Source organism: Bubalus kerabau, chromosome 23 (assembly GCF_029407905.1).
Source record: "Bubalus kerabau isolate K-KA32 ecotype Philippines breed swamp buffalo chromosome 23, PCC_UOA_SB_1v2, whole genome shotgun sequence".
NCBI lineage: Eukaryota > Metazoa > Chordata > Mammalia > Artiodactyla > Bovidae > Bubalus > Bubalus kerabau.
The window spans coordinates 41705403-41731445 of record NC_073646.1 but is presented as its reverse complement, the minus strand read 5'-3'; the positions used below and the strand labels follow the sequence as shown (position 1 = coordinate 41731445).

At 57.2% G+C, this 26043-nt stretch overlaps 1 protein-coding gene and 1 long non-coding RNA gene across 9 annotated transcripts in view; one reads left to right on the top strand and one right to left on the bottom strand.

Moving 5' to 3' along the window:
• IQCE (IQ motif containing E) overlaps nt 1-26043 on the bottom strand; it is a 39891-nt gene that overhangs the window by 5165 nt on the left and 8683 nt on the right. For 2 of the 8 annotated variants that reach the window (XM_055561931.1, XM_055561937.1), the window contains 19 exons: nt 22221-22349; nt 21559-21693; nt 20381-20451; nt 18107-18220; nt 17958-18008; nt 15440-15510; nt 14114-14186; nt 13821-13870; nt 11903-12066; nt 10678-10733; nt 9377-9555; nt 7677-7781; nt 6474-6564; nt 5473-5646; nt 4201-4224; nt 3044-3154; nt 2300-2421; nt 1594-1694; nt 684-770 (listed from right to left, as the gene is read on the bottom strand). In XM_055561931.1, coding sequence (XP_055417906.1) covers nt 684-770; nt 1594-1694; nt 2300-2421; nt 3044-3154; nt 4201-4224; nt 5473-5646; nt 6474-6564; nt 7677-7781; nt 9377-9555; nt 10678-10733; nt 11903-12066; nt 13821-13870; nt 14114-14186; nt 15440-15510; nt 17958-18008; nt 18107-18220; nt 20381-20451; nt 21559-21693; nt 22221-22349 — 1908 coding nt within the window. Of the gene's footprint in view, nt 1-683; nt 771-1593; nt 1695-2299; nt 2422-3043; nt 3155-4200; nt 4225-5472; nt 5647-6473; nt 6565-7676; nt 7782-9376; nt 9556-10677; nt 10734-11902; nt 12067-13820; nt 13871-14113; nt 14187-15439; nt 15511-17957; nt 18009-18106; nt 18221-20380; nt 20452-21558; nt 21694-22220; nt 22350-26043 lie in introns of those variants that run through there. The other 6 variants (XM_055561932.1, XM_055561938.1, XM_055561934.1 and 3 more) reach the window with 6 other exon arrangements.
• On the top strand, nt 15262-16363 carry LOC129637709 (uncharacterized). Its single transcript, XR_008707555.1, has 3 exons — nt 15262-15313; nt 15887-15972; nt 16242-16363. It is a non-coding gene; the product is annotated as an uncharacterized LOC129637709 (long non-coding RNA).

The following is a 26043-nucleotide window of genomic DNA, read 5'->3' as shown; positions in this document are numbered from 1 at the left end:
AACAATAGAAACAGTGAGAGACTTAATTGTTTTGGGCTCCAAAATCACTGCAGATGGTGACTGCAGCCATGAAATTAAAAGATGCTTGTTCCTTGAAAGAAAAGCTATGACCAACCTAGATAGCATATTAAAAAGCAGAGACATTACTTGGCCAACAAACGTCCGTCTAGTCAAAGCTATGGTTTTTCTAGTAGTCATGTATGGATGTGAGAGTTGGACCATAAAGAAAGCTGAGCGCTGAAGAATTGATGCTTTTGAACTGTGGTGTTGGAGAAGACCCTTGAGAGTCCCTTGGACTGCAAGGAGATCCAACAAGTCCATCCTAAAGGGGATCAGTCCTGGGTGTTCATTGGAAGGATTAATGCTGAAGCTGAAACTCCAATCCTTTGGCCACCTGATTTGAAGAAATGACTCACTGGAAAAGACTCTGATGCTGGGAAAGATTGAGGGCGGGAGGAGAAGAGGAGGACAGAGGATGAGATGGCTGGATGGCATCACCGACCTGATGGACATGAGTTTGAGTAAATTCCGGAGTTGGTGATGGACAGGGAGGCTTGGCGTGCTGCAGTCCATGGGGTCGCAAAGAGTTGGACAAGACTGAGCGACTGAACTGAACTGAACTGACTTCTAGGTCAGATGAGCCTGGAAGGGCAGGGGACTTGGTCACGGGATCCCACACTCACCGGAGCAGGGTGGCGGCCTCAGCACTCCGTCCTCTGGAGCTGGCCCCTTGGCGGTCTCCCTGCTGCTCCCCTCGCTGTCTCCCTGCCCTGCAACGGCACGCAGACAGAGGCTCTCATCTGCACAGACTCGTGGTCACACCACACGTCCTCCCACCCGTCTTGGTCAGAAACGCCGCTCCTTTTGTAGCTTTTCCTTGATGGGAAGCGCCCTTCCCTTCCTGCGACCCCCTTTCCGCGAGTCCATCTTCACGACCTCAGGGCTCGGCCCTGAAAGCCCATCTCAGGAGGTTCCCTCCTGCAGGCCTTGCTCCCGAGCCAGGCTGAGGACCGTGCTTTTGGTCTAGTGACCGCTCTGACCCCAAACACTGCCTCTGCCCATCTCTGGCCTCACGGTCCAAGCAAGTACAGACGGAGCCTTCCCAGTTACAGGAGGGAAGGGCTTGGAAGACAGTCGGAATCAGCTTTCGGGCCAAAAGCGACAGGCAAGTGGTCTCGCCCTGTGCTCTGTCTCACACAGGAGGGCCTGGCCGCGAGGGCCCGAGTGCAGAGCGGGGCACAGCAGGGGCAGGCCTCTCCTCGGGCGGCCACCCCGCCGCTCCAGGGGTTTCTGCGCTGACGGCTGGCAGGTCTTAAGCAAGCAGAAAAGGAAATACAATTTTGCTTAAAAGCAACAAACAGGAAAAACACTGGCCCACAGGAGGGAAACCACTTCACTCTGGTTAGAGCTTAGAATAAAAATCAAAGCCACAAGGCTCGGACCGTGCGGCTGGTCACCGACCCTGGACCCGGCTCCGGGCCCAGCCCCCTGACGCGACTACATGGCCCGGCTCCCAGGAGGCTGGCAGCTCTTTCGGTGTCCACCTCAGAAGGCCAGCCACCCCCGTGTGAAACCCAAACGAAATGCACTTACCGGGACCGGCCGCAGGGCAGGGTGGAGAGGAGGGGGCCGTGGCGGGTGACCGGGCCGGCCTGTCGGGAACCGCAGCAGAACTGGCTCCGGGACCAGGGGCGCTGGGGAGAGAGACACCTGCCGGCTCAGACCTCACGCAGCCCAGCCCCAGGCCGGCAGCTGGGGCCCCAGAGCCGCGGCCAGCACGGCCAGCCGGCACGCGACAGGCCCAGGTCCTGAGATGGGGGCTGTGAGGACCTCAGACGTGCCCCCCACCTCCCGGCCTGGGCCCTGAGCCGAGCTCCGCCCCGGCCCGCAGTCAACGCCACTTGGCCGAGTCGACGGCTGTGGGGCTCTGAGCCCTAGCAGAGGCGGGTCCAGAGGGAAGAGAGCTGTGGACAGGAGTGAGGGTGGATAAGGGGAGCTCTGATGACACCCCCGTCTTCCCGAACATGGCTCAGGCCACGCTCTCCTCCAGGAAGGAACAGGGTCTCAGGACAGGCCACAGCCAGTCTGCAAACCGGTGGCTCCCAGAGCCGCACGGACTCTAACGCTTCCAGCGAGAGGAAATGGTTCCACGAAGGGCTCCTCTGAGGATGGGAGCCTGGGGCCCCCAGCAGCGAGAGGCAGGTGGAACACGCTCCGGTCCCTCACCCTGTGCCTCCCTGGATGGCAGCCTGCCCCCGCCCAGTGGTGTCTGGACACAGGGGCCTGCAGGTGGACCGACCTGTGCCTGGCCCGTGCCAGGTGTGCCCGGAAGGCAGACTGGATGATGGTGACGGCCTCCTCTTGCCACGGGTCTCCCTCGGCCTGGGCAGCGGGGCTTGGGATGCGGGGCTCGGGCGAGTCCTGGGGCGCAGGGACGGGGGGAGAGAACCGTCTGAGACTCCTGCCCCCTCCCGCACGGTAAGGCCCATCACCCTCGACCCTCAGTGCAATCTGATTCAGGTGGTTCCTCTCGTTACTTAGGTTAATTCTTAAGACTCTAGAGATCCTTAAAATTCATGTCTTGTGGTTCACAGGGTTGGGGGTGCTCCTATCCCACTTTAGGCCTGTCTTGACCCTGCAGTGGAGACGGTACTCCATGTCCCAGTGCCTCCATGCCACTCAGCTCCTGAGCTCAACCCTGCCAGGTGCCCAGGGGTGGGGGCCGGGGGCACACCCAGGGCAGGGCAGGATGCCAGGGCCTGGAGACACCTGCACTTGCCCTGTTTTGATTTTTGGATGTGGACCAATCTTAAAGTCTTTACTGAATCCCTTACAATATTGCTTCTGTTTTCCGTGTTTTGGCCACAGGCATGGGGGATCTTATCCCCCCGACCAGGGACTAAACCCGCACCCCCGGCTTTGGAAGGTGGTGTGTTAGCCACGGGACCGCCAGGGAGTTCCCAGTGCTTGTTGGTGGGTGGAGTGTGAGAAGAGATGGGGACAGAGAGAGAGGGCTCGGGTCCGAGGGCAGCCCCGATGGTACCTGGGTGGGAGGGCTCGGCACCCTGGGGGGTTCCGAGACACATGCCGTGCTGGACAACAGCCTCGCCCGAGCTAGATGCCCCCGGAAAGCCGCCTGCAGCACGGTAGCCGCCTGGCAAGAGAGACAGACAGAGGTCAGTTTCCCTGGAAGAGGGGAGGCTCCCGCAGGAGGGGTCCCGACAGCAGAGAAGGCGCCCTGCTTCCTCCTGCCCTTGAGGCTCCTGCTCCTCACTCGCCCGGAACCTCTCCCAGCCAGAAACATGCCCGGCCTCCATGGAGAACCGGCCCGGACGCCGGACCCCACGGTAAAGCAAATCCTGGAATACAAATGAATCGTCGGGTAAAGGCTCTCCCGTTTCACCGCTAATGTGAATCCGTTACCCAGTACGTCTGCACGCCGAGGTAGTTATTCCATTTCCTACACTTTATTCTGTGTGTATCTTTGTGGTCAAGCAGGGTAGAGCGTGACCTCACACTATCGCAAAGGAGTCATTTATCCTTTAACCTTGCTCTTGAGCGCTTTTCTCGAGACACTTGCGTGGACGCTTTGTAAGCTCTGGGACCAACGGGCCAGGCTTCAGGAGCGGTGCTGTCGTTTCTGTGCTCCCGCTTCTAGCCCCGGTCAGCAGCAGCAGAGCCCGAGGAGGGGCCTGCAGCCCTTGTGAGGCTCGGGAGAGCGGCAGCCTCGGTGCCCGCGTCCCGGGCACACCCTGGCTCTCCCCTTCCCAGCGGGCTCCACTCGTGACAACTCTGCCCGGGTGCCCTTCCTCTCTTCCCGGTCTGGTGAGGCCTCTCCTCCTCAAGGCCCTGTGCAGGGACGCCCCGGCCGGGCAGGCGGGACCGGTGGCCCCATGGCGCCGGGGGCACGCCCTGAACCCACCTTCCAGCCTAGACTGGCCTGCCTTACGGTCCGTGCTCCGAGGGCCCTCAGCTCGCGGACGCAGAACTGAGGTCCGCACGAGTGTGCTGAGGGGATGCTGTGAGTGAGACGGAAGTGTGAAATCATCCACGCACCGGCTGCACGCTAGCAGCACTCAGTGTTCGACTCGGTGTTGGGGTCTAGCCTGATTTCATGAGGACAGGGGCCCCTCCCCCACAGGCAGTGGAACCAAAGTGAAAACATGTGTTTTGGAAACTGGTGAAATAAAACTTGCTTACTTCATCCAGAAGAGCCCTTTCTTTCTGAAATAGAGAGAAAAGTGACGAGTTAACACGAGGGTGAGCTTTTTGCAGTGCTGCGTCTGTCTCTTGAGCCCACCCTCCCCCCACCCACACCACGGTGCCGGCCTCCCTGACTCCCTGGGAGCAACAGGTGGAGCTGGGGGAGCCGGCCACGCCTGCAGCAGCGAGGGCGAAGTGGGCGGCCACGGTCAGGACGGCAAATCACTGTGGAAAACGCGGCCTGCTGGGGGCGTCTGCCGTGAAGTGACTCGTGGGGACCCGCTGTGACGGGGCTGTCTGAGGCTCCGGACGAGGGAGGCCCCCAGCTGGAGCCGTGCGAGCACAGGGTGCCCTCTGTGGAGGACATGCTCACCCTAACCCTAATCCGTGCAGGCTCTGGGTCCCTGGCTCCTGAGCCTGAACACCCATCAGAACCTTGGGGGCAAGCGTCTCGAGTGTGGCCACAGTCCTGCGGTTTGCAGCATGTCCTTATTCAGAGAAGATACACACGGAGACCTCATAACGTCTAAAACTTACTTGCAAACGATTCTAGAAAAAAACAGCATGTGTGGAAAATAATCATGACTAAATGTTAACTCTTGTTGAATCGAGGTGGTGGGCAAGAATCAGAACCTCACTGAATGCACTGAATCCTTTCAACTTGCTGTGTTTTGCACACTTCTGTAATAAGTCGGGAAGAAATTACAATAACAAACCTCACTGCCTACTTTCTGGATTTAAGATTTTACAACATTCAGGTAAGCAGAGAACTCTGGTTGTGCTTGTCCGGCTGGGGGAATGAGGGCCGAGCTGTGTTTTATAAACCAGAGGGCTCCCGTAGGGCCGTCCACCATCAGAGAGCCCCTGCCCTCTCCGCGGGCCACGCGGGGGTCCCCCCAGGGCTCGGGTCCACAGTCCTCGCTGCCCCAGCTCACGGGCACCAGCGTGGGCCCACGGCCCCTCTGGCCCGGCCCGCCTCCTCCCCCCCACCCCCAATAGCCTCTCCCTGCCCCTAACAAAACGCGGTCCCAGGAGCCCCGCAGAAGGGCAGGAACGCGCTTGGGGGAGAGGATGTGCCCGGAGCCAGCGTTCCAGGGAGCCGGGGACCCAGCCCGCCACTGCGTGAGCCCACCAGGAGGGTGACAGAGCCTCCAGACCTGCCGCTGCACCCCCAGCTCCCACATGCCTCCAAGCACGCCTCCCTCCCACCCCTCCACGCCCACACCCCGCCTTCCGCCAGCTGGTGGAGCAGGGCCGTGGGGCACTCACCTGGTGCTGGTACCCCTTCCACCTGCGCTGCAGGACCCTGGCGGCCTCGTCTCTCCTCCCCTCTGAGCAGGTGGAGGGGGGCCGGGAGGAGCCCCCCTGGCTCCAGTCCGGCTCAGCATCCGGCTGGGAGGGGCTGGCGGTGGGGCTGGGAGGCTGGCTGGGTTCTTCATGGGTCTGCAGGGAATTCAAGGTGAGAAGGATGAGCTCTAGGGGGTTGGGGGGGCAGAGAAGATGGCCTTCGGGCAGGCAGTGGCAGGATATGAGAACACCGGAGACGCTTATCAGGCCAGACTCTCTAATTTAGAGGAGGAAACTGTGTCCACAGTGCTCAGAGGTCCACGAGTGTACACGGTGAAGCCCGGCTTTCATGAGCCCTGTGAACTGGGGAACGCTCTCCCGTGAGGACGGAGGCGGCAGGCCCCATGGCGCCACCCAGGTGACCGCAACGCCCTGTCTGGGCTCGTGCACCTGGGCATCCGTGCGCGAGTGTCTGCCTCGCGGGGGTCCTGTCACGGTCTTCCCTCCGGTGCAGTACCGGATGACGTAGGTGGGACTTTTGAGATAAAAGGCAAGAGATCCCTAGCTTGGTTTTTAAGGTGGAAAGAACCAAGAATTGCTATCACGACCATAAAAATCGCACTTATTTCTACTATTTTAGGGTCTACATTTATTATCTACAGGGAAACTTCTCCGTAAACAGAAAAACATTTGGACTTTCTCACGGGAAGACCGCAGGCTCTGTGCAGACACGTGCTTCTCAGCGGAGAAGTCCGTGGGGCGAGCCGATACACCGAGTGGTATGATGAACTGACCGTCGGTTAGTCCAGAAGCCCAGGACTCAACGGCACCATTCACAGAAACCGACAGTGACGGTAAAACGGGACTGTCACCGAGGGCTTCCGGAGAAACCGCGGGTGTGGGAACGAGTGGGACCTCGGAGCGTCAGCTTAGGGTTCCCCCACCTCCCCGCGCCGGCAGGAGGTGAAAACAGACAGCCCTACCTCGGGAGCCGCCGCCACGGGCTCATCTTCCTCGTCCTTCTTCCTTCCTTCCAGTTCCTGAAACTTCCTGGTCAGCGCCTGAACCTCCTCTCTAAGGTGAGAAGGGGGAGGACACCTCACCTGCCATGACGCTGTCAGCGTCTGGATGTGCCCGCAGGAGGCTGCCTACCGAGCCACGTGGTGCCCGGCCACCACCCGCTGGCCCGGGGGACCCCACGGCCGCTCACGGGAGGAACTGAGGTGACCGATGACTAGGTAATAAACAGCAGGAATGGGAGATACAGCGCACGTCCTGGCCACAGATCTCAAAGGTAAAGTAAAACAGTTCTTCACCACACACCCGCCCACTCTGATTTACTTTAATTCTAGGCTTCTGACAAAATCTAGTCACGTTTATTCTGAAAATAATATTTTTTTGTTCCTTTCAGTAATGTGCATCTTACTAATTATTCTGAGTACCAAATATTCTGCTTGGATTTCTAATCTACTTTTGGGGCCTTTGTTATTGAGGTAAATTCACAGAACCCCAAACGCACTTTTTTGAAGTATGCAGTTAAGTGGTTTCTCAGTCACAGTGCTGTGCAGACGTCATCGCGGCCCAATTCCAGGGCGCTTCTGTCCCCCTAGAAAGGAGCCCTTTAACCTGACAGTCACTCCCTCCCCCACCCCCCAGCAACCACCATCCGCTGTCTTCTCGAGGAATCTGCCTGCTCCGGGTATTTCCGAATCAGACCGTCTGAGAGCATCTCCTCCGCCTGCCTCTGTCACGGCATCACGTTTCTGAGGCTGGCCCATGTTGCAGCAGGGGTTGGGCCTCACTCCTCTCTAAGGATGTACTTCAGTTTTTTTAATCTGATGGACATTAGCCTTGTTTCTACGTTTTGTCTCCTGGGTCTTATCCTGAGCAAGGTGTAGAATCTGGGGCATGTTCTGAGGCTGCCCAGGAAGACATGCTGGAGGAGGGGGGCCGTGAAGCCCAAGAGCCAACACCGGCCTGACCGTGAGGGGCCTCTCCCCAGAGGCCGGGTGTTCACCCTGAAGGCAGCAGCAAAGCCATGAAAGACGTCAGGAGAGCAGCCGTGTGATCAGGCTGGAGCTTTATGAGAGCCACTCTGGGACTAGGGCGGGGGTGGGCCTCGGGGCGCAGGCAGGGAGGTAGGGACCACCTGGCACCATGTAGCTTCCTGATCCTCGCCCACTCACCTCAACGCCTTCTCTCTCTCTCTTCTCTCCCTCTCTCCCTCCTTCATGCTTTCCAGATCCTTCTCCAGCTCGGCCTTCGTCTGCAGCAGCTGCTTCACCTCCAAACTGAACAAGGAACCAGAGACGTTTCAGCATCACTAAAACAGAGGCTCGCAGTGCCGGGGCCATCAGCGCAGGGCAGCTCTCGGAAAAACCAGCGGGCCCGGCCTCCTCACTTCTGCGCAGACGAGGCTGCAGACGGGCCCTTCTGGGTGACGCTGGGCGCCCGGGGCCGCCTCGTTGCTCAGCCGGTTACCGAGCACCCACCTGTGCCAGCGGTGGCCAGGAGCAGGGCGGCCGCACGAGGCGCAGGCCCCGCTCTCACGGGCGCCACCGGCCCGGGCACAGGCATTAGCCAGGGTCACACTGTTCGGTGATCGACCTGCACTCAGATAAGAGCTCCTGGGGCTGGCAGTGGGGGGTGCAGCCTGAGCCGGGGACAGGGGGTCCCCTGGCATCTCCCCCCAAGCTCTCCCGTGCCCCACAGGTGACACGTGGCCAAGAACGTGGCTGTAAAATGTTCCACTGCCCACTGAGGTGGTGACCTCACATGAATGAGATACATGCATGGGTCACGTCGTAAGGGCTCAATGAGTAGAAACTGTTATCACGTCACGCGGTGGCTTAGATCATCAGAGATGCTCTTCAGTGTGGCAAAGAAAGGGGAAGTGAAAGTCGCTCAGTCGTGTCGGACTCTTTGCGACCCCGTGCACTACAAGGTCCATAGAATTCTCCAGGCCAGAGTACTGGAGTGGGTAGCTGTTCCCTTCTCTAGGGGATCTTCCCAACCCAGGGATCGAACCCAGATCTCCCGCATTGCAGGCGGATTCTTTACCAGCTGAGCCACAAGCAAAATGACTCCTCATGTTTATAAACCCAGCGCATGGATGCACTGTTAGACTTCCACTGGAGGTGAAATGATTTGCCTTCTGCTGTGAACTGCAGACCTAAACGTGCACAGAATCGGGGAGGGGGTCTCAGAAGACAAAGCCAGGTTCAGGAGACGAGGGCAGGGCCCGGCTGGGCGGGGCCCGAGGGTCTCTACCTCTAAGAGGTCCCGTGTGACGCTGAGGCTGCTGGCCCCCAGGCCACACTCTGAGCAGCAAGGCCTGAGAAACAGCATCTCTGAACTGCACCTGGAGAAGCCACAGGTGAACCGGAGACAGGCATGTCTTCCGTGGGCTACAGAGCCAGAGGCGAGAGAGCAAAGAGGAAATAAGCTAGACCTCGAGGCTCTGCCGTCCACATGCTCACAGTCGCCCTGACGACTCTGTGCTCTTCAGCACCAGGGCCTTTTCTGATGCACAGATTAGAGATCGTGAGCAGAGCACGGAATCTTTAAACCCCTGTGAGCTCTAATGGAGGGCCGACATTTTACACAGGCCAATGAAAGTAAGTTCTTCTCTAAGAAAAGAATTTGGAAAGCCCTCTGGAATTTCATGTAAGATTTCCATGGCACTCCCCACGCATTGGATAATGAAATAGGCCAGTTGAGTGCCTCCTTGTATCACCGAAGCTGCCCTCGCCTCCCGGGTAAACCCTCAGAAGATTAATAACCATGTACAGAGGCTTGTGTGATGGCCGCTGTGTGCTGCGCCTCCCCAGACCCACGGGCAGCTCCGCTGCTGCGGCGGCACCCCCCGCCGGAGCAGGCCACCTACTCTCTCTCCTGCAGCTGGGTGTGCAGGGCGCTGCGCTCGCCCTTCAGGCTCTTCACCGCTCCGCGCAGACGCTCGTTCTCCTGCAGGTGCAACGTGGGGCTGGACGCCGAGGGGGTCAGGGAGGTCGACCTCGCCGCCTCTGAAGCCTGGGCCTTGGGGCTTTCCATCGAACTGAGTTTCTGGAGGCGACACAGGCATCTGTTATTTCTGATTTTACTTTTCTAGAAAAGCGACAAGGGCCAGAGGGAACCTCCTCCCAGTGAGGGGGTTGGGGAGACCTCTGCGTGTGACCCGAGAAGCCTGGGGCACTGCCTGGGGAGAGGGTAGCTCCGCAGAGTCCTGGGGACGACGGCAGGGAGCGGGGCCCCACCCCGTCACTCTCCCCCTCCGGGGTGGGGAGGCCCAGCCGGCTTGGGCCGGGCGCTGCAGCAGCTGGAGAAGGTGAGCCCAGCCTGCCCTTCCCTGTGCTCGCTGGCCCGCTGGCCCCGGGATGTTTGCAATGTTCTGTCCCAGGCTGTCAACCGGACGGACGGGCCCGCTCTGCGCCTGAAGGTTCCCAGCACCCTCTCCCACCGATGTCAGCATCACCCCACGTGGACAAACGCTGCCCACTGGCTCCTGGACTGCCTTCAGGCGCCTTGCGTTCCTGACGGGTTTCGTTCTTAAATTACCCGCAGTTTACAGAAACTCTGTCTTCTGCCTTTGTGAACAGGTTCGATTTTTATTTTTACTGCTCCCCTCTAGGTTGACTCTGCTCCAACAACTGAGAGCTCTGACTCAGTGTTTTACCAATACTGGAACAGTGTAGACACGTCTGACCAACCTCAACAGAATCAGATTCGCAAATTCACACGGGGGACGCGAGGATCTGTTAACTTCCTGATTGGTAAAGTGCGGATGCGCGGTTTTCTGTGAACTCAGATGCTACACGAGCGGTGAGAAAAGCCGCCTGGTAAGTGACGGGCAGTAAAGAGCCCCGTGTGCATGTCAGGCCGGCTCTCTGAAAGGCTCGGGGTCCCACGCATCCCCGACCGTTAACTCCAAAGTTGGAAGTGCTGTGGTGTGCTGTGTGACCACGCCTTGCCGTCTGTGACACAAGGGCAGACTTGACACGGCCAGGCGTCGTACCTAGACCCTAAGAGTCTCCTCTGGCCAACTCATCCCATGCGTAGCTGTCCCTGGGCACAGACGGCCCCCGTTATGTCCCGGGAGCAAGGCTCCTTCTGCCCACTTCCTGGGACCTGCCCCTCTTGCATTGGCAGGGTTGGGCAGGGAAGGGCACGTAGGGGCCCACCACTCACCTTTTCCAGCTCTGCGATCCGACGAACCAGCCGGGGCTTGCTCCAGTCCACGTAACCTGCTGGGACAACGGGGTGTGAGGGACACACCTCCACAGCCATCGGATGGGCCCCTTCGGCCGGGACCTCCTGTCTGGGGCATGGCCAGACAGCTCCCCTCCAGGGACGGCCCCCAGTCCAGGACCCTGTGGTGCCCGCACGGCTCTGCAGTGACCACTGCTCCTTTCAGCTCCTTCGTGCGACCTCTCCTGACTGCCCCGCCTGCCGGGACGGCCCTGCTCCAGCTCACCAGCGAGCCCTGAGGCCAATCCCAAGCCCACCCCGGCCCTCGTCCTCCCAGACCCAGCGGTACTCCTCCAGCACCCCCTCCACCCGGCTCTGTGGGTGCTTGGTGTCCACTACCCGCCCAGAGGCTCCGTGGTCACCCCCCGCCCCTGCTCGCGGGTTCAAGTCTCCCTCCGGGGCCCCGCCCTGACTCACCCGTGTGCCTGACCCCCATTGGGCCCTCGGCCACAGCCGCAGCCTCCCCCTGTGGCCCCCCTCTGCCCACACCGGCTGTAGCCAGACCTCACGTGCACGAGGATCGCGGCCGCCTCCCGCCACCGCGGAGCCCCGGGCCAGGCCACCAGCAGCCCCAGAGGACCCTGTGGGGTGCTGTCCTCGTGGCCCCCTTTCCTGCATGGCCTCCATGCAGCACAGGAGCGGGGCTCCTCTCTCCTCCGCACAAACCCACTGCCCTCTGGGTGGCCCTCAAGGCCCGGTCCTCCACCAGCCCCCGCTTCCAGGGGCTGGGCGTGCTGGCTGCCTCACAGTGCCAGGCCCACTCGGGGCTCTGTGCCCGCTGCCCGGAGTGCCCCTCCCGGCCGTGGGCACGGCTGCCCCCCATCTGCCCCTTCCCCAGTGCTATTCCAGCAGGTCAGTCTCCCCCACCTGCACGCACTCCCACAGCTCTGCCTGGGGCCCAGAACCGTGCTTGGCCCATGGCAGGCTGATGACACAGGGCAGACTCCCCCCGCTGCACGGGCCTCCACGGCTCTGCCCAGGGCCCAGGACCGTGCTCGGCCCATGGCGGGCTGGTGACACGGGGCAGCCTCCCTCTCCTGCAGAGGCCTCCACAGCTCTACCCGGGGTCCAGGACCGTGCTCGGCCCACGGCAGGCTGGTTGCGCAGGGCAGTGCCACCCAGCGGGGTGGCCGGGGAAAGACGGGTCCCCTCTCTGGGCAGGTACCCTTGATCTTGGAGGCGGTGGGGGAGTTGCTGAGCATGCGGTCCAGGTCCTCCTTCAGGCTCTGGTTCTCCTCCGTGAGCTCCTGGACGCTCCGGGACAAGCTCAGTAGGGCACTGCTCATTTTCTTCTGCCTTTTAAGGCCTATTTTCTTCTCCACTGGAGGCCTAGGAGCAACAAGACCCAGCGGGTAAGGTTCAGGTCCTGAGCTGGCCCAACACACATCCCAAGTGAGGGGCAGGCACACGGCGGCCTGGGCGCTCAGGGTGTCCTGAGCATGAAGGTTGTGCAGTTCACGGGGAAGGCTGACTGCGAATCCCAGACCAGCAGACTGTCACCCCGGACAGAGGTTCACTCTTCTCATGGGCACGCCTGCCTAACACGGGACTGTGTCGTCAGTGACAAACGGAGCAGCGTGACCAGAAGAGCCGTGGAGGGGTCCCGCCCCTCCTGCTCCATCAGTCCTGTCCTTGGATGGCTGTTCTGATCGCGCCTCCTCCTCCACAAAGTCTAAAGTACGGTCAACGCCGGTTGGTTACAGACTCCTCATCTGCCAAGTCGTCTGCTCGCTAAATCTCTGTGAGCACTGGACCGACGCCTGCGGTGCCTCGTGGGGTCCCCGTGGCCACCCAGGGCGGAGGGGAGGAGGCTCTGGGTCTCGGGGAGCCCGCTCCCGGCGGCAGGACAGGCACTGCCCGCGTCTGCTCTCATATCTGCTCTCAGCGGGGTGGAACACGCGGTCTTTCCCGTTTCTGGGCTGACTTCACTACTTTCCCCAGCCCCCCGCAGCGGAGTTCGTCATCGGGAGGAGCTGAGACGCGGCTCCGGGGGGACTGCGTGTGCTGGGGCTTTGCTCAGGCTCAAGCCGAGGCGGGTGGAGGGCTCAGGGCTTGTGAGCTAACAATGGGCACCAGGTGAGGCACCTTTAGACAGAAACATGGGGAGGCGGGCTGTGCGCTGGCCAGGTGATGGGAAAGCTGACCAGAGGATGTCGGGATGGAGCCCGTGCTTCCCCGGGGGTGGCAGGCCATCACTCTCCAGTTCACACCGAGGGCCTGTTACAGAACACAACGCTGCCTACCACGGACATCGACTGCAAGTCCTCTGGCCCCCGCTCCCGCCCCCACTTTAAGCTACTGGGGGAACGAAAAAGGGAAGAGCGTGCTGGCAATTGTGAAGGATTAACTGTTGTTGCTGTTGTTTAGTCGCTCAGTTGCTTCTGACTCTTTGCGACCCCATGGACTGTAGCCCGCCAGGCTCCTCTGTCCATGGGGTTCTCCAGGCAAGAACACTGGAGTGGGTGGCCATTCCCTTCTCCAGGGGTCCTCCTGACCCAGGGATCGAACTCACATCTCCTGCACTGGCAGGCGGGTTCTTTACCGCTGAGCCGCCTGGGAAGCCCAGATGGTCAGTAACTGTCAGTAATTCACGGCGGAGGCCAGTGACACGACTGAATTTGTGACAAGGGACCCCTCCTTCCCTGACCTGCTGAGAGCCTGACGTCATCTGGGGACGGGACGGGGGAAGAGGTAGGTGCTGAGGAAACGCCCCGTCTCTCCCAGTAAAGGTACTTGGCAAGACGATCCTGTACTCAGTCCTAAATGTCTTCCTAAAAGGAAGATCTGCTTTGAGAAAGAGTGCTTTCTGCTTCTAAGCTGGAAGCTGTGAGGTAGGACCACCAGTGGATGCCCAGAGCACCGACCACGCTGCCAGGGGTCAGAGACGGCAACTGGGAGGGGGCATCCGTGACCCCCCAGGGAGGGGACACGAGAGCCTGAAGCTAGAGCGGCAGCTAGAAGCCCCAGACCCAGGGCGGGGTCCGCGCTCCATGGAAGGAGCGCCCCTACTCTGCCAGCCGCTGAACACACAGACAGCACGCAGAGCAGGGCTCCCAGACAGACAGACAGACAGAGGGTCGTACCTCTTTCCTGTCATCTCGGAGCTTGCGAGAAGACCATGGAGACGGTGAATCTGCAGACACCAAGTTAAAAGGCGGTTAACACAAAACGAGTGCCAAGGAGACTGCCCTCTGAAAAACGGAGTCTCTGTGTCGGCCCGGCGGCAGGAAGTTAGCACTAAGTTGCTGATTTGTGTTCCGGTCAAGATAAACTAGAAGGGGAGGGTCCCACACAGCAGCGGGGCCACCACCCAGCTTGGCAACTGACTGTGCCCCCCACCCGAGCCCACCGCCTGCCCCGGGCGGGGGACACGCACCTCCTCGTAGTACGTCTCCATGGCGATCCGCATCTCCTCCAGGTTCGTGGTCTTCACATCGGTCTGCAGTTTGCTGAGAACCCAAGGTCGGAGTTAATGTGGCAGCGCCGTCACTGCTGGGCAGTGCCAGGCGAGGGAAAGGGGAAGTCGCTCAGTCGAGTCCACCTCTGCTACCCCACGGACTATACAGTCCATGGAATTCTCCAGGCCAGAATACTGGCGTGGGCCTTTCCCTTCTCCAGGGGATCTTCCCAGCCCAGGTCTCCCGCCTTGTAGACTCTTTACCAACTGAGCCACCAGGGAAGCCCAAGAATACTGGAGTGGGTAGCCGATCCCTTCTCCAGTGGGTCTTCCCGACCCAGGGGTCGAACCAGGGTCTCCTGCACTGCAGGCGGATTCTTTACCAACTGAGCTTCCAGGGAAGCCTGAGGGGCCTTCAGCTGGCGGGTGGCTTGCACAAAACCCACCAGGGAATTCTCACACCTACGGGGCCCTTCCTGGTAGGACCAGCCACCCTCCAGGGTGAGGTAAAAGGCCTCCTTCTGGGGGATATTCTTTGCTAATAAGACGGTGTCTAAAAACCGGAGTAATTGTGAAGAAACACCTCAGGGTTAGAAAGGACAAGCCGTCTTTGGGCAAGTGGGGGAATGATTATTTTTTAAAGGAAAGAGAACCATTTTTTTTTTTCTCCTTGTACTGTCCATATAATTCTCCTCATTCTCAACACTTAACAGACTCCAGAGAAAAGGCTCTACAGAGAAATGAAGGTAAAGTTACTTATACAGTTTAGGATTCTGAGACAGAATGATAATGAGACAGCTGATAATTTCGGCCAGAAACAAAGGAAGACAGGGTCTATTGTATAAAGAGGACACACGGGGCAACAGAGAGCGTAAACTCGGATTTCCTTAAATAAACTCCAACACACCAGGAAAGGCTCCCCTCTGGGATAAAAGAGCAGGCAAGAAATCTGTATAGCTGCTCTAAAAACAGCACAGGACCGTGCGGGACGGTGAGAGGCAGCCTGGGGAGGTGTCCAGGCAGCAAGAGCCTGCGTCTAGTCCATGAAGTCAACGGTGGAGACGAGATCACAGGAGGTGAAGGAAAGAAGGCGCGTCGTCAAAGAAACGGGAGCGAGGAGAGAGAGGGGAGAACATGGCTCCTCGGTGGTGTCTGGAGGAGGCCACTGCTCAAGCTTTGGTAACAAGCGAGGCTGGGGCGTGGGCGGGGGAGGGGTGGGGCAGCGGGCACGGACACTGGGCTGGGAGCAGGACGGGTGCGCGCCCAGCTGGCCCCGGCAGGGCCCCCGGCGCCCCAGCCCCGTACTTGATAACGTTGTCCTTCTCCTTGCACTGCTGCTCCAGCTTGAGGACCCTCTGCTTCAGCCCGTTGATCACCTGCCGGGGGACCACACCCATCAAGCCAACCGGGGGAACACAGCCCGGCCTCCACGGCCACGGCCTCCCCTGCCACACGGAGACGCAGCCGGACCTGTGCCCTACCTGATCGAATGTCCCCCCCATTCGCTCGCTGGTGTCTCTTCTAGACTTGGAGCAGGGGGGCAGGGGGGCCGGGAACAGGGTGCTCCCCTCCTCAAAGGGCGCCACCCTCGGGAGGAGGGACGGGACACGCACCACCTCAGTCACCAGGCACGGACACCCCAAGCCCAGCGGCCCAGGGCAGCCCCATCCCCAGCACCCTCCCCCGGGCAGCTGGACTAGGGCCCTGGGGAGGCCCCTCTGCCTCAGTGCTTCCTGCTCTCTGCTCACGCAGCGCTTTGGGAGATGATACCCTGCATTCCCGACAGGACTTCCCTTTTTTTTTTTGAAGAGTCAAACACTTTTCAACTGGATTTTAAGGTGATTTTTAGTTATACTAGCAACACCTGGGCACCTTTACCCTTTGCGCTTACCCCTGTCAACTAACTGACGTTACCAGCATAGCGTGTGTTCACTCTCCAGACCTCATTACGCACACGCGTATGCACACCTGCTGAGTGGTGGTGTTTCGCTGTTGTTTACATAAATGGCAACCCCACGCATACCATCCTGCACACTGTTCTCACTTCACAAACCGTCGTGGAGCCCTAACCCCAGTCGTTGCTACAGATCTGCATTGTTCCTCCCAGGTGTGAACGCACAGCGTTGTTACCTGTCCTGCTACTGACGGACACTGAGCTCGTGACCCTCACAGAGAGTTCAAGCTCTCACAGAAACCCCAGCCAGCCCTCCTCGTGCACATGGGCAGGTGTTTCTGGAAGGCAGATGATTCAAGTAGAAATGTTCAGTCACAGCCACTTTGACGGGTGATTTGGTAAAGGGCAGCAGAGCGAAACTGGCATGTATCTATGATCTAGAATTTCCACTTTAAATAAACTTTAAAAAAGAAAGAAAAAACCCTGGAATTATCTGGCGGTCCAGTGGGTAGGACTCTGTGCTCCCAATGCAGGGGCCATGGGTTCGATCCCTGGTTGGGGAACTAACATCCCACAAGCCTCAAGGTGCAGTGAAAAAAAAAAAAAAATGCTGAGGATCCAAACAGCGGTATGGTAATCTGAATGGCTCCTCCTCCATCTCCCTTCCCAAACTGGGCAGCTAGAAATATCCTTGTGCAAATGGCCTTTTGTGCTGGATTTTTTTATGTTTTTCTCAAGACATAATCCTAAAGAGCATCATTAGGACTTTCCTGGCGGTCTGGTGGTTAAGCCTCTGTGCTCCCAATGCAGGGGCCATGGGTTCGATCCCTGGTTGGGGAACTAAGATCCCACATGCTGCCTGGCACGGCCAGAAAATAGAAAAAAACAAATGAGCATCACGGGACAAGTGGCGAGCGCAGTGTTACAAACGGTGGCTCGCACAGCCACACCGCCCAGCCTTCAGAGCCCACGGTCACTCACCGTGAACCCAATTTGGGACACGTCTCTTAACCTCAGTTTCCTGATTTTAAACATGGGGGCTGAAGTCCTGACTGCAAAACGGTCACCAAGAATCTGTACCCGTGCAAACCGCACAGCATTTGCTGAGCCGCCGTCAGGCAACACGGGGTTTCCTCACGCCTGTGTGTGCTTCCTCTGAGCTGCCCAGGCACAGAGCCGGGCGAGTCGTCCGTTCACAGCACGCTGCTTCCCTTCTTTATACACGGGGGTAGATTCTTCGCATCTTCTGGATAAAATCCGTTTTACTGATCAGTCATCTCCCCCCACCCATTATACGGATCCATTTTCAATTGTAGTCGTATGGGTTTTCACTATAAATTTTAAGTTTATGTTATCAAATCCATTAATCACATCATTAATGTGATTTTGTGTTCAAGAATCTCAGACGTGAATCGCAGCTCAGGTTTTTTAAAACGGTCTTCCTTGACTCAGGTGACGTTTGCTGCAACTCATGTCCCTCCGGCTGCGGCAGCTTATCCCCACAGCGTCGACCACGCAAGGGCTCCATTTCCCATAATCCTGTCTTGCTCACGTGCTAAGTGCTGTCACACGACGCACAAGAAGGCTCTGCACGCGCCTTACGGCCCTGACTCTACTCCTGCTTTGACTCCTGCTTGAATCGGCGTCGTGTGCTGGGCCCGAGGTGTCCGCGCCGTGACGGCCTTCTCCTGCCGCGCCTTTTCGACCCTGCGGTCAGCCTGCTCAGCCCGCCTCCTGCTCCCACTAAGAGCCCCCGCGGGGTCGTCGTGTAAGCCCCACCGCTCGGTGGAGGAGGGTTTCAGGAAGGCCTTCCGCTTGCCTGTTACTCTTCTGCTCTGAGTGCTTCAGAGAGAAGCTCTGTCTCTAAAGGCCATCTGAAGATCAGATCTCGGCGGACAGATGAGCTGAGCTGCCGGAGATTATACTCACCCAGCCAGCATCGGGCCTTTTCTCTGCCAGAGTCCGAACAAAATCTGGGCCCTGTGGTAAGCAGATCGAGAGATGAAGACGAGGTGCGCTGGGCCTCCCCCGCTGGGGGCCGCCTGCGTCTGGCACCGCATCCCGGGCCCCGCACTTACTCGGGACGCGTCCAGAAGCTGCTCGATCTGCCGGTCCTTTCTGCTGTTTTCCTCTTCAAGGCGCCGAAGCTTCGTTCTCATCAGATCCACATCACTCTTTTGCACGTTTAGTGACTGAAGAAAAGAAGGGCCACACGCACACACACCGTGCACACACAGACACCGGGTGAGACACGGAGATGGGGAGGGCGTCAAAGCTCCTGGCTCCCGAGCGGGCGCTGCGTGCGCAGAGGGTAAGGCAGGTCTGGACGTTACCGTGGAGGTCGGGGCTGGGGGCAGACACCCCGTTAGGTGCAGGGCGATCCAGGCAACCAGGAACCCTGCCCCCTAAAATGCAAACAGTGCCCCCGCCGCAGACGAGCGCCGCTCACAAACGGCACGGCCAGTGGCGGTCCTGGGGGGCCGTGGGAGCGTTCCTCACGTCACAAACAGCCATGGGCTAACGTCTGCTCAAGACTCATCCTCAACTAAGGCTCAGCGGGTCAGAGCGCCGGTCCCCACACGTTTATCTGTGGGTGAATTTCCCACCCATCTGCGGTGAATTTAGAAGGAAGACTGTCGATTTTTCATAAAACTAAGTTTATTCGCTGTTTACAACTATCCTGTATTTTGAAATGATGGCCTTCCTATTACTCCAGACACGTGTAGTCCTTTGAGGAAATGCTCACGGGAGGGGACTTCTAACAGCCTCACTTAAGGAAACTTTCTCCTGGTCCGTGGAACCCCATGGCTGGGAAAGTGTCAGGTTAAGTCAGCGCGTGTGAGCCTCGTCCAGAAATGCCCACGGGGTCAGCCAGCACTGGAGCTGACCGGCTTCCAGCACAGCCTGGACCCGAATTAGCCAGTCGTCTTGGAGACGTCCTGTCAAGGGACTCGCAGTGCTCAGCAGAGAGTCTGAGCATTAGAACAGACCTGACCTGGCCACTGGAGAGACAGTCGGGCGTCCACCCACTGCGGGCAGTCAGGAAAGCCGCCCAGCGGCTGCAGCCGGTGGGATAGATGCTTGGCCCTCAGGGCCCGTTTCGTGAATTAATCAGTTAACGCCCATTCACTGGGAAAGACAAGAAATCCGATAACGGGAATTCTGCTTCCAGGAATACCTACCCTGCTCAGCATAGCTAAGAACCCTGCGCTAAAGCCTTCTCGTGGATTACTGCGTCGAACCCTCACAAACCCCATGAAGCTGCACTTACGACCCTCCCCATTTTCAACAGCACACTGAGACGTCACTTGCCAGAGAAAAACCACCCTGTGCCCCTGCCCCGGGGCAGCAGAGTGCTGAAGATAAACCCTCCCCTCGGAAGGGAGGAGGAGGCCTGTGTACTTGGAATAAGGCAGTGATCCCACCCAGAGACCCGCTTCTGGCCCCAAGAAGGCTCCCCCTGAGTGTTGCCACCCCGAGGACGCAGGGCTCTTAGTCACCTCCCCGGGTGAGGACCCTGCAGCTCCCACAGGAGGGCTGTCGTGTACGGGGACCCTCGCCCAAGGTGGCTTCCAGGCTCTCGTGTGCTCTGGGCACGCCGGCCGCCAGCACCCTGCTTGACCTCGTGCCAGACGGGTCCCAGCTCTACTGGTGGGGGGCGGGGGGCAGCCTGTGAACAGACCTGCGTCACGGACGGGAAGGGCCCCCCGAGTCTCCGGGCGGCACCACGAGCCGTGCGGTGCATAGAGCCGGGCGTGGCGTAGGGGGGGCGAGATGGGGACGAGGGGGACACCGCTCATCTTGGGGCGGTTTGCGCTCTCGGGGGCGGCAGCATGGGTTATGCAAATGGAGCCGTGGCCCCAGGAGGTAGACGACCTTGAACATCCTGGGTCTGCTAGTGGTAAACCCTGGATATACTACGAGCCTCAAGGCCATCACCTCTCTCACGGGCGCATAGAGACAGAGCCACTGAGAGCTGTGAAATGCCATGAATGCTGAAGAATAACACAAACGGGAAGTTACTGATCACAGTAACAGCCAAAGAAAGACTCATCCTAATGCCAGGGCTCGGGGCACAAAGGGAAATAACCTCATCCCCCTGGGGCTGTCCCCCCAGGGAGACCCAGAGCTTGCTGGCTGACCGCAGTCCAGGCTCCCTCGCCGCTGGCGGGTGGCCCCCCAGGAGCCAGCGTCTCCCAGCTGCTCAGGCGCCCGGCCAGGCTTACACTCGGTGTCCCCCTGCAACCCCTGCTCTTCCCACGGGACACGCCCCGGCACAGGTGCGACCCCCCATCCGCGTGACCGAGGGCCCCCCCCACTTAACAGTCGCGGAGGACAGGCGGGAACTCTACCTTCTTCAGTTCAATGATCTCGTCATACATGTCCTCCTTCTCTCTGTAGACAGGGTTCCCCGGAACGTAACCTGCGGGGAGACACACAGCCCTCTGAAAAGAAGAAGGAACGCTGGACTATACCTTAAGGGAAACCTGGAGGTTAATAAAATTATCTTTAAAAAAAAACAATAAAAAAAGAACAAATGCATTTCAACATTTTTAACCTGATTATGGTCTTTTCCCAGAAGTAAGAAAACCCAAACAGGTATTGATTTGGAAAGAAGAAGCAAAAGAAAACTAAAAGGTGTGAACACAGGACTTGATTACACTCAGAGGATTAAAGGGGCGCTGTTGTTGTTAAGTCGCTAAGTCGTGTCCAACTCTTTTGCCATCCCAAGGACTGTAGCCCTCCAGGCTCCTCTGTCCATGGGATCCTCCAAGTAAGAATACTGGAGTGGGTAGTCATTCCCTTCTCCAAGGGATCTTCCTGATTGAACCTGGGTCTCCCGCACTGGCAGGCAGATTCTCTACCACTGAGCCACCAGGGAAGCCCATGTGTTCATCTACAAAAGGATTAAAGGAGGGAGTCACAAAGAAAAGCCGTGTCTTTAGACTTGAAGCCGCAAACAAACAGTCAAAAACAAACGCAGTGGCATCATCATGCAGATGCCAGCAGCCGGCCCGGCGCCCACCGTCGGCACAGTGCCTGGGGCACTCTGCTTCAGCGCAGTCCCTAACGGGGACAGGACTCTAAAGCACGTAAGCCTGAAACAGCAATGCCGGCCAGCAGAGCCGCACAGGGACCAGCCTGGCCACCGGGACAAGGCTTCTCGGGGCTTTCCACGGCGCCGACGGAAAGGCAGTGGACGCTGGGGAGGAGGCGTGTGGACTCGGGCTGGACAGGAAGACAGCAGCATGACACCAGCTGGCCCTGCTCTGTGAGATTTGGGCTGTCTCACTCGCAGCTTTCATTTCTAAGATCGTTTACACAACCTGTTTCACTACGACTCCAGGGAGGCAGACACCACCGAAGCCAGGGATGACGTCTCCCTCCACAGCAGGAAAGCCACCCTCCAGGAGGCAGCAGGGACCTTCAGGACGCTCGGCGGCCGCCTGCGGGGGGCCCGCCCCTCACTCTGCAGAGCACCCCCAGCCCCCCGCCCAGCCTCGTGGCCGTGTCACCGCGGCGAGCTCACCGTGGCTGGCAGAACGCCTGAGGTTTGACCTCTTCATTCTCAAGGCTTCGGTCACAAAGTCGGGGGCGCTGCTGGGGGAGTGGGTCCAGGCACAGTCCAAGGTGAGGTCTGAAGTCAGGGCTGGGGTCAGACTGCCTGGTTTGAATGTGCACGGTTTTAACGCGACAGGTACGAGCAGACACAATGGACAGCGCTGCCTCTAGTAACCAGGCTCGGGGGGTTGAAGGAAGCTCACGGGACCCATGGTGTGTGAGCAACATTCAGCCACCGGCCCCAAGATCAGCAAAGCCCTCCCTGTGGCGCCTGCCCACTTCCAGGCTGCGCGTGTGCCCAGCACATCCCTTTCCAAGCTGCCGGCATGACCTCAACCGGCTCACACGACTCCCAAAGCTGTCGGGAGGAGGGTCTGTGACCCACCACAGCCAGCCCCACTCAGACAGGCCGAGACCCGCAGAGCAAATGTCAGAGGTCGCACACACTCGGAGTGTGCGCCTCAAGGAGCCACGTCCTTGACAAGGTCAGAAACGGGGTCATTCAGACAAGGCGCATTCCAAGCTCTGTGTCGTCAGCACCTGGGACCAGGCGCTGCTCGTGAGCAGGATGGCTCTATTTCTTTTCTTTTTTTTTAAGGAGGGGTCTATTTCCGAGGGGCGCGTGCGTACCTTGCTTGGAGCTTCCCAGACACAGCTTCTGGGGCGTTAAGGACATCCGGCCCCCGAGAGGCATGCTCGCCGCGGTCCTCAGAGATCTCCAGGAGGCCACCTTCCTCGGTTTAGAGTGATAAGGTGACTCTAGAAAGGCAACACACGGTTTTAGAGGTACAGAACACTGTGCCCCCAACATCTGTGCTTCAGAAAGACAAAGACGGTACAGCCAAACACTCACAACCGCCCCAGATGAGCACATTCCGGCAAAAATAAAAAAATATGGAAAAATACGGTTATGTTTATATACTCACATTTGCTTTTTAAATTTTATTATAAAGAAGTAACTGGAATTGATTTTAAAATATGAGCCTGAAGTTGTACCAATATTACAGTATTAATTTCCCATTTTTTCCCCCAGGGCATTTTTTAATTTTGTCACCAAAACAAAGGAAGGGTTTTAAAATTATATTTTAATCTGGAATTTTGCTTCTTCACATGAAATATAGAAATTGTGCAAATTTATGCAAAACCAAGTTGTTCATAAAACATGCTTATATTTCTTAAATACCAAAGCAATTTATATCTGTAGAAGGTCCTGAGATTCTAAATCTAATGCATTTAGTTATTAAAATCTCTAAGATTTTTCCATGGCTTATGGAATTTATGGAAAATTCCCCTTTATCATTTAGGATGTGGGAGTAAAGACACATTGGGCCCTGAGGCGTTTCCACTCACCCAGGACCACTGTGCTCACTCCCAGGGTATTTGGAAGGTCTTCCAAACTTTAAACATGCATTTAAGTGAGTATTTATGAAGGTATATTAGTGATCAGAAAAAAAACCCCACAAACGATATTTCCCTCCTAAATGTACAGGGTTTATCAATAAATAGAGAGAATTCCACAATATGCACGCCCATGGATAAAGTTGCAAAGCAGAGGGACTCAGCTGGTGGTTCCTGTTGGTGGCTGACGCTGAGGAACAATGAACGCGGAGGGGCCAGAAGCCTCGCCGCCTCGGAGCATGGCGAGGACCAGAAGCCTCAGCACACGGGGACTACAAACCCCAGAGACCCGGAGTGGGCAGTTGTTCAGTCGCTAAGTCGTGTCCGACTCTTTGAGACCCCATGGACTGTAGCCCGCTAGGCTTCCCTGTCTTCCACTCTCCTGGAGTTTGCTCAAATTCACGTGCACTGAGTCAGTGATGCCATCTAACCATCTCATCTTCCGCCGCCCCCTTCTCATCCTGCCCTCAATCTTTCCCAGCATCTGGTCTTTGCCCGTGAGTTGGCTCTTTGTGTCAGATGGCCAGTACTGGGCAGTAGAGACACATTTATGAAGTGAATGGGACAGCCTGGGTTCCTGCTGTTGTAGCTCGGAAATCAGATAGGGGTACACCTATTAAGGGAACACTAGGAGTTAGAGCTGGACACGGAACAACAGGCTGGTTCCAAATAGGAAAAGGAGTACGTCAAGGCTGCATATTGTCACCCTGCTTATTTAACTTATATGCAGAGTACATCATGAGAAACGCTGGGCTGGAGGAAGCACAAGCTGGAATCAAGACTGCTGGGAGAAATATCAATAACCTCAGACATGCAGATGACACCACCCTTATGGCAGAAAGTGAAGAGGAACTAAAAAGCCTCTTGATGAAAGTGAAAGAGGAGAGTGAAAAAGTTGCCCTGAAGTTCAACATTCAGAAAACTAAGATCATGGTATCTGGTCCCATCACTTCATGGCAAACAGATGGGGAAACAGTGGAAACAGTGTCAGACTTAATTTTTCTGGGCTCCAAAATCACTGAAGATGTTGATTGCAGCCATGAAATTAAAAGACACTTGCTCCTTGGAAGGAAAGTTATGACCAATCTAGACAGCATATTAAAAAGCAGAGACATTACTTTGTCAACAAAGGTCCGTCTAGTCAAGGCTATGCTTTTTCCAGTAGTCATGTATGGATGTGAGAGTTGGACTCTAAAGAAAGCTGAGCGCTGAAGAATTGATGCTTTTGAACTGTGGTGCTGGAGAAGACTCGAGAGTCCCTTGGACTGCAAGGAGATCCAACTAGTCCATCCTAAAGGAGATCAGTCGTGGGTGTTCACTGGAAGGACTGATGTTGAAGCTGAAACTCCAATACTTTGGCCACCTGAGGCGAAGAGCTGCCTCATTGGAAAAGACCCTGATGCTGGGAGGGATTGGGGGCAGGAGGAGAAGGGGAAGACAGAGGATGAGATAGTTGGATGGTATCACCGACTCAATGGACATGGGTTTGGGTGGACTCTGGAAGTTGGTGATGGACAGGGAGGCCTGGTGTGCTGTGGTTCACGGGGTCGCCAAGAGTCAGACACGACTGAGCGACTGAACTGAACTGAACTGAGGAGCTTGGGATTGGGGTGGGGGGGTCCGGGGGAGGGGACACAGTGCATCCTGCAGTGAGCAGGGGGCCTGGGATCAGCCCTGGTACCTGGACAGGCGTCCGGTGGGGCTGGGGGAGGGCCCAGGGGCTGGGGGAAAGCACCTCTTTGGTGGTTTTGATGCTTTGGGGGCTCTGGCCACCCTAAATGATGCAAAACACAACTCTGACATTTACAGAAATCAAGATAAAAAGCAATTTGATTATCAGTATTTTCAACACTTGAAATGCTTGACTTCCAGTAAGAATAATGGAAGATGATCTCACATTTACCTTAGACAGTGATGCCTTCTGGACAAAAGGATTTAAAAAAATAGTCTGAAAGAGAAGTTTTAAAACACCAAAGCCCACACTTTCACTTTGCATCAATTCCCGATTTGCTCCACAGGAGGAGAGCCAGAATATTCAAAATCCAAACTGCTAGATGTTTTTTAAAATTAACTTCTGCTGGAGCATGGCTGCTTTACCATGCTGCGTTAGTCTCTGCTGCACAGCTAAGTGAACCAGCTGTCCTAGCACCAAGTCACTCGGTCGTGTCCGGCTCTCTGCGACCCCGGGGACTGCAGCCCGCCAGGCTCCTCTGTCCATGGGATTCTCCAGGCAAGAACACTGGAGTGGGTTTCCACGCTCTCCTCCAGGGGATCTTCCCGACTCAGGGGTAGAATCCGCCATCTCTTATGTCTCCTGCGTTTGCAGGCGGGTTCTTTACCACTAGCGCCACCTGGGAAGCCCACATGTACGTGTATCTACTCTTTTTTGGATTTCCTTCCCAAATAGGTCACCACAGAGCGCTGAGCGGAGTTCCCTGTGCTGTGTGGTCGGTTCTTGCTAGTGTGTATACGTCAGTCCCACCTCCCGACTCGTCCCATCCCCGTTACCCTCCTTGGTTTCCATGTTTGTTCTCTACGTCCATGTCTGTCTCTGCTTTGCAGTTAAGTTCGCTAGGTGGTTCCTTTCTAATGCTTATACTTATTTGTACTACAAAATGTGCTTTCTTTTCTTTGCAGGAATTTATCTTTCTACGTATGTTTTTCTTGGGCTCATATGAAAGTTCATCTGTATTCTCTGACTGTGTCATACATAAGACAGTATGTTTGACTGTATATATGTATATAAGAAATGTAAATACACACACGTGAGTATGTAATAAAGCCAGGCAAAGCCACAGGCTTTTCGGCAGCAAAAGAAAGCTGACATAGGATCTGATTGGTCACAAAGAGCTTGGGAAGCATAAAATTCAGTATATCGCCCAGATGAACTCTTTGTGTCTCAAGAACAAATCTTGTGTTTCCCTCACTCTGGCAGCTCAGGAAGGAGAACACAAGAGGCCATTGCTGTGCCCTGGGGCTGGGGGCTCAGCGGTGCAGGGAGGGCTCAGGACCTCCGCCCCATGGGGCCTCCGCCCACAGGGACACCTGCGGAGGG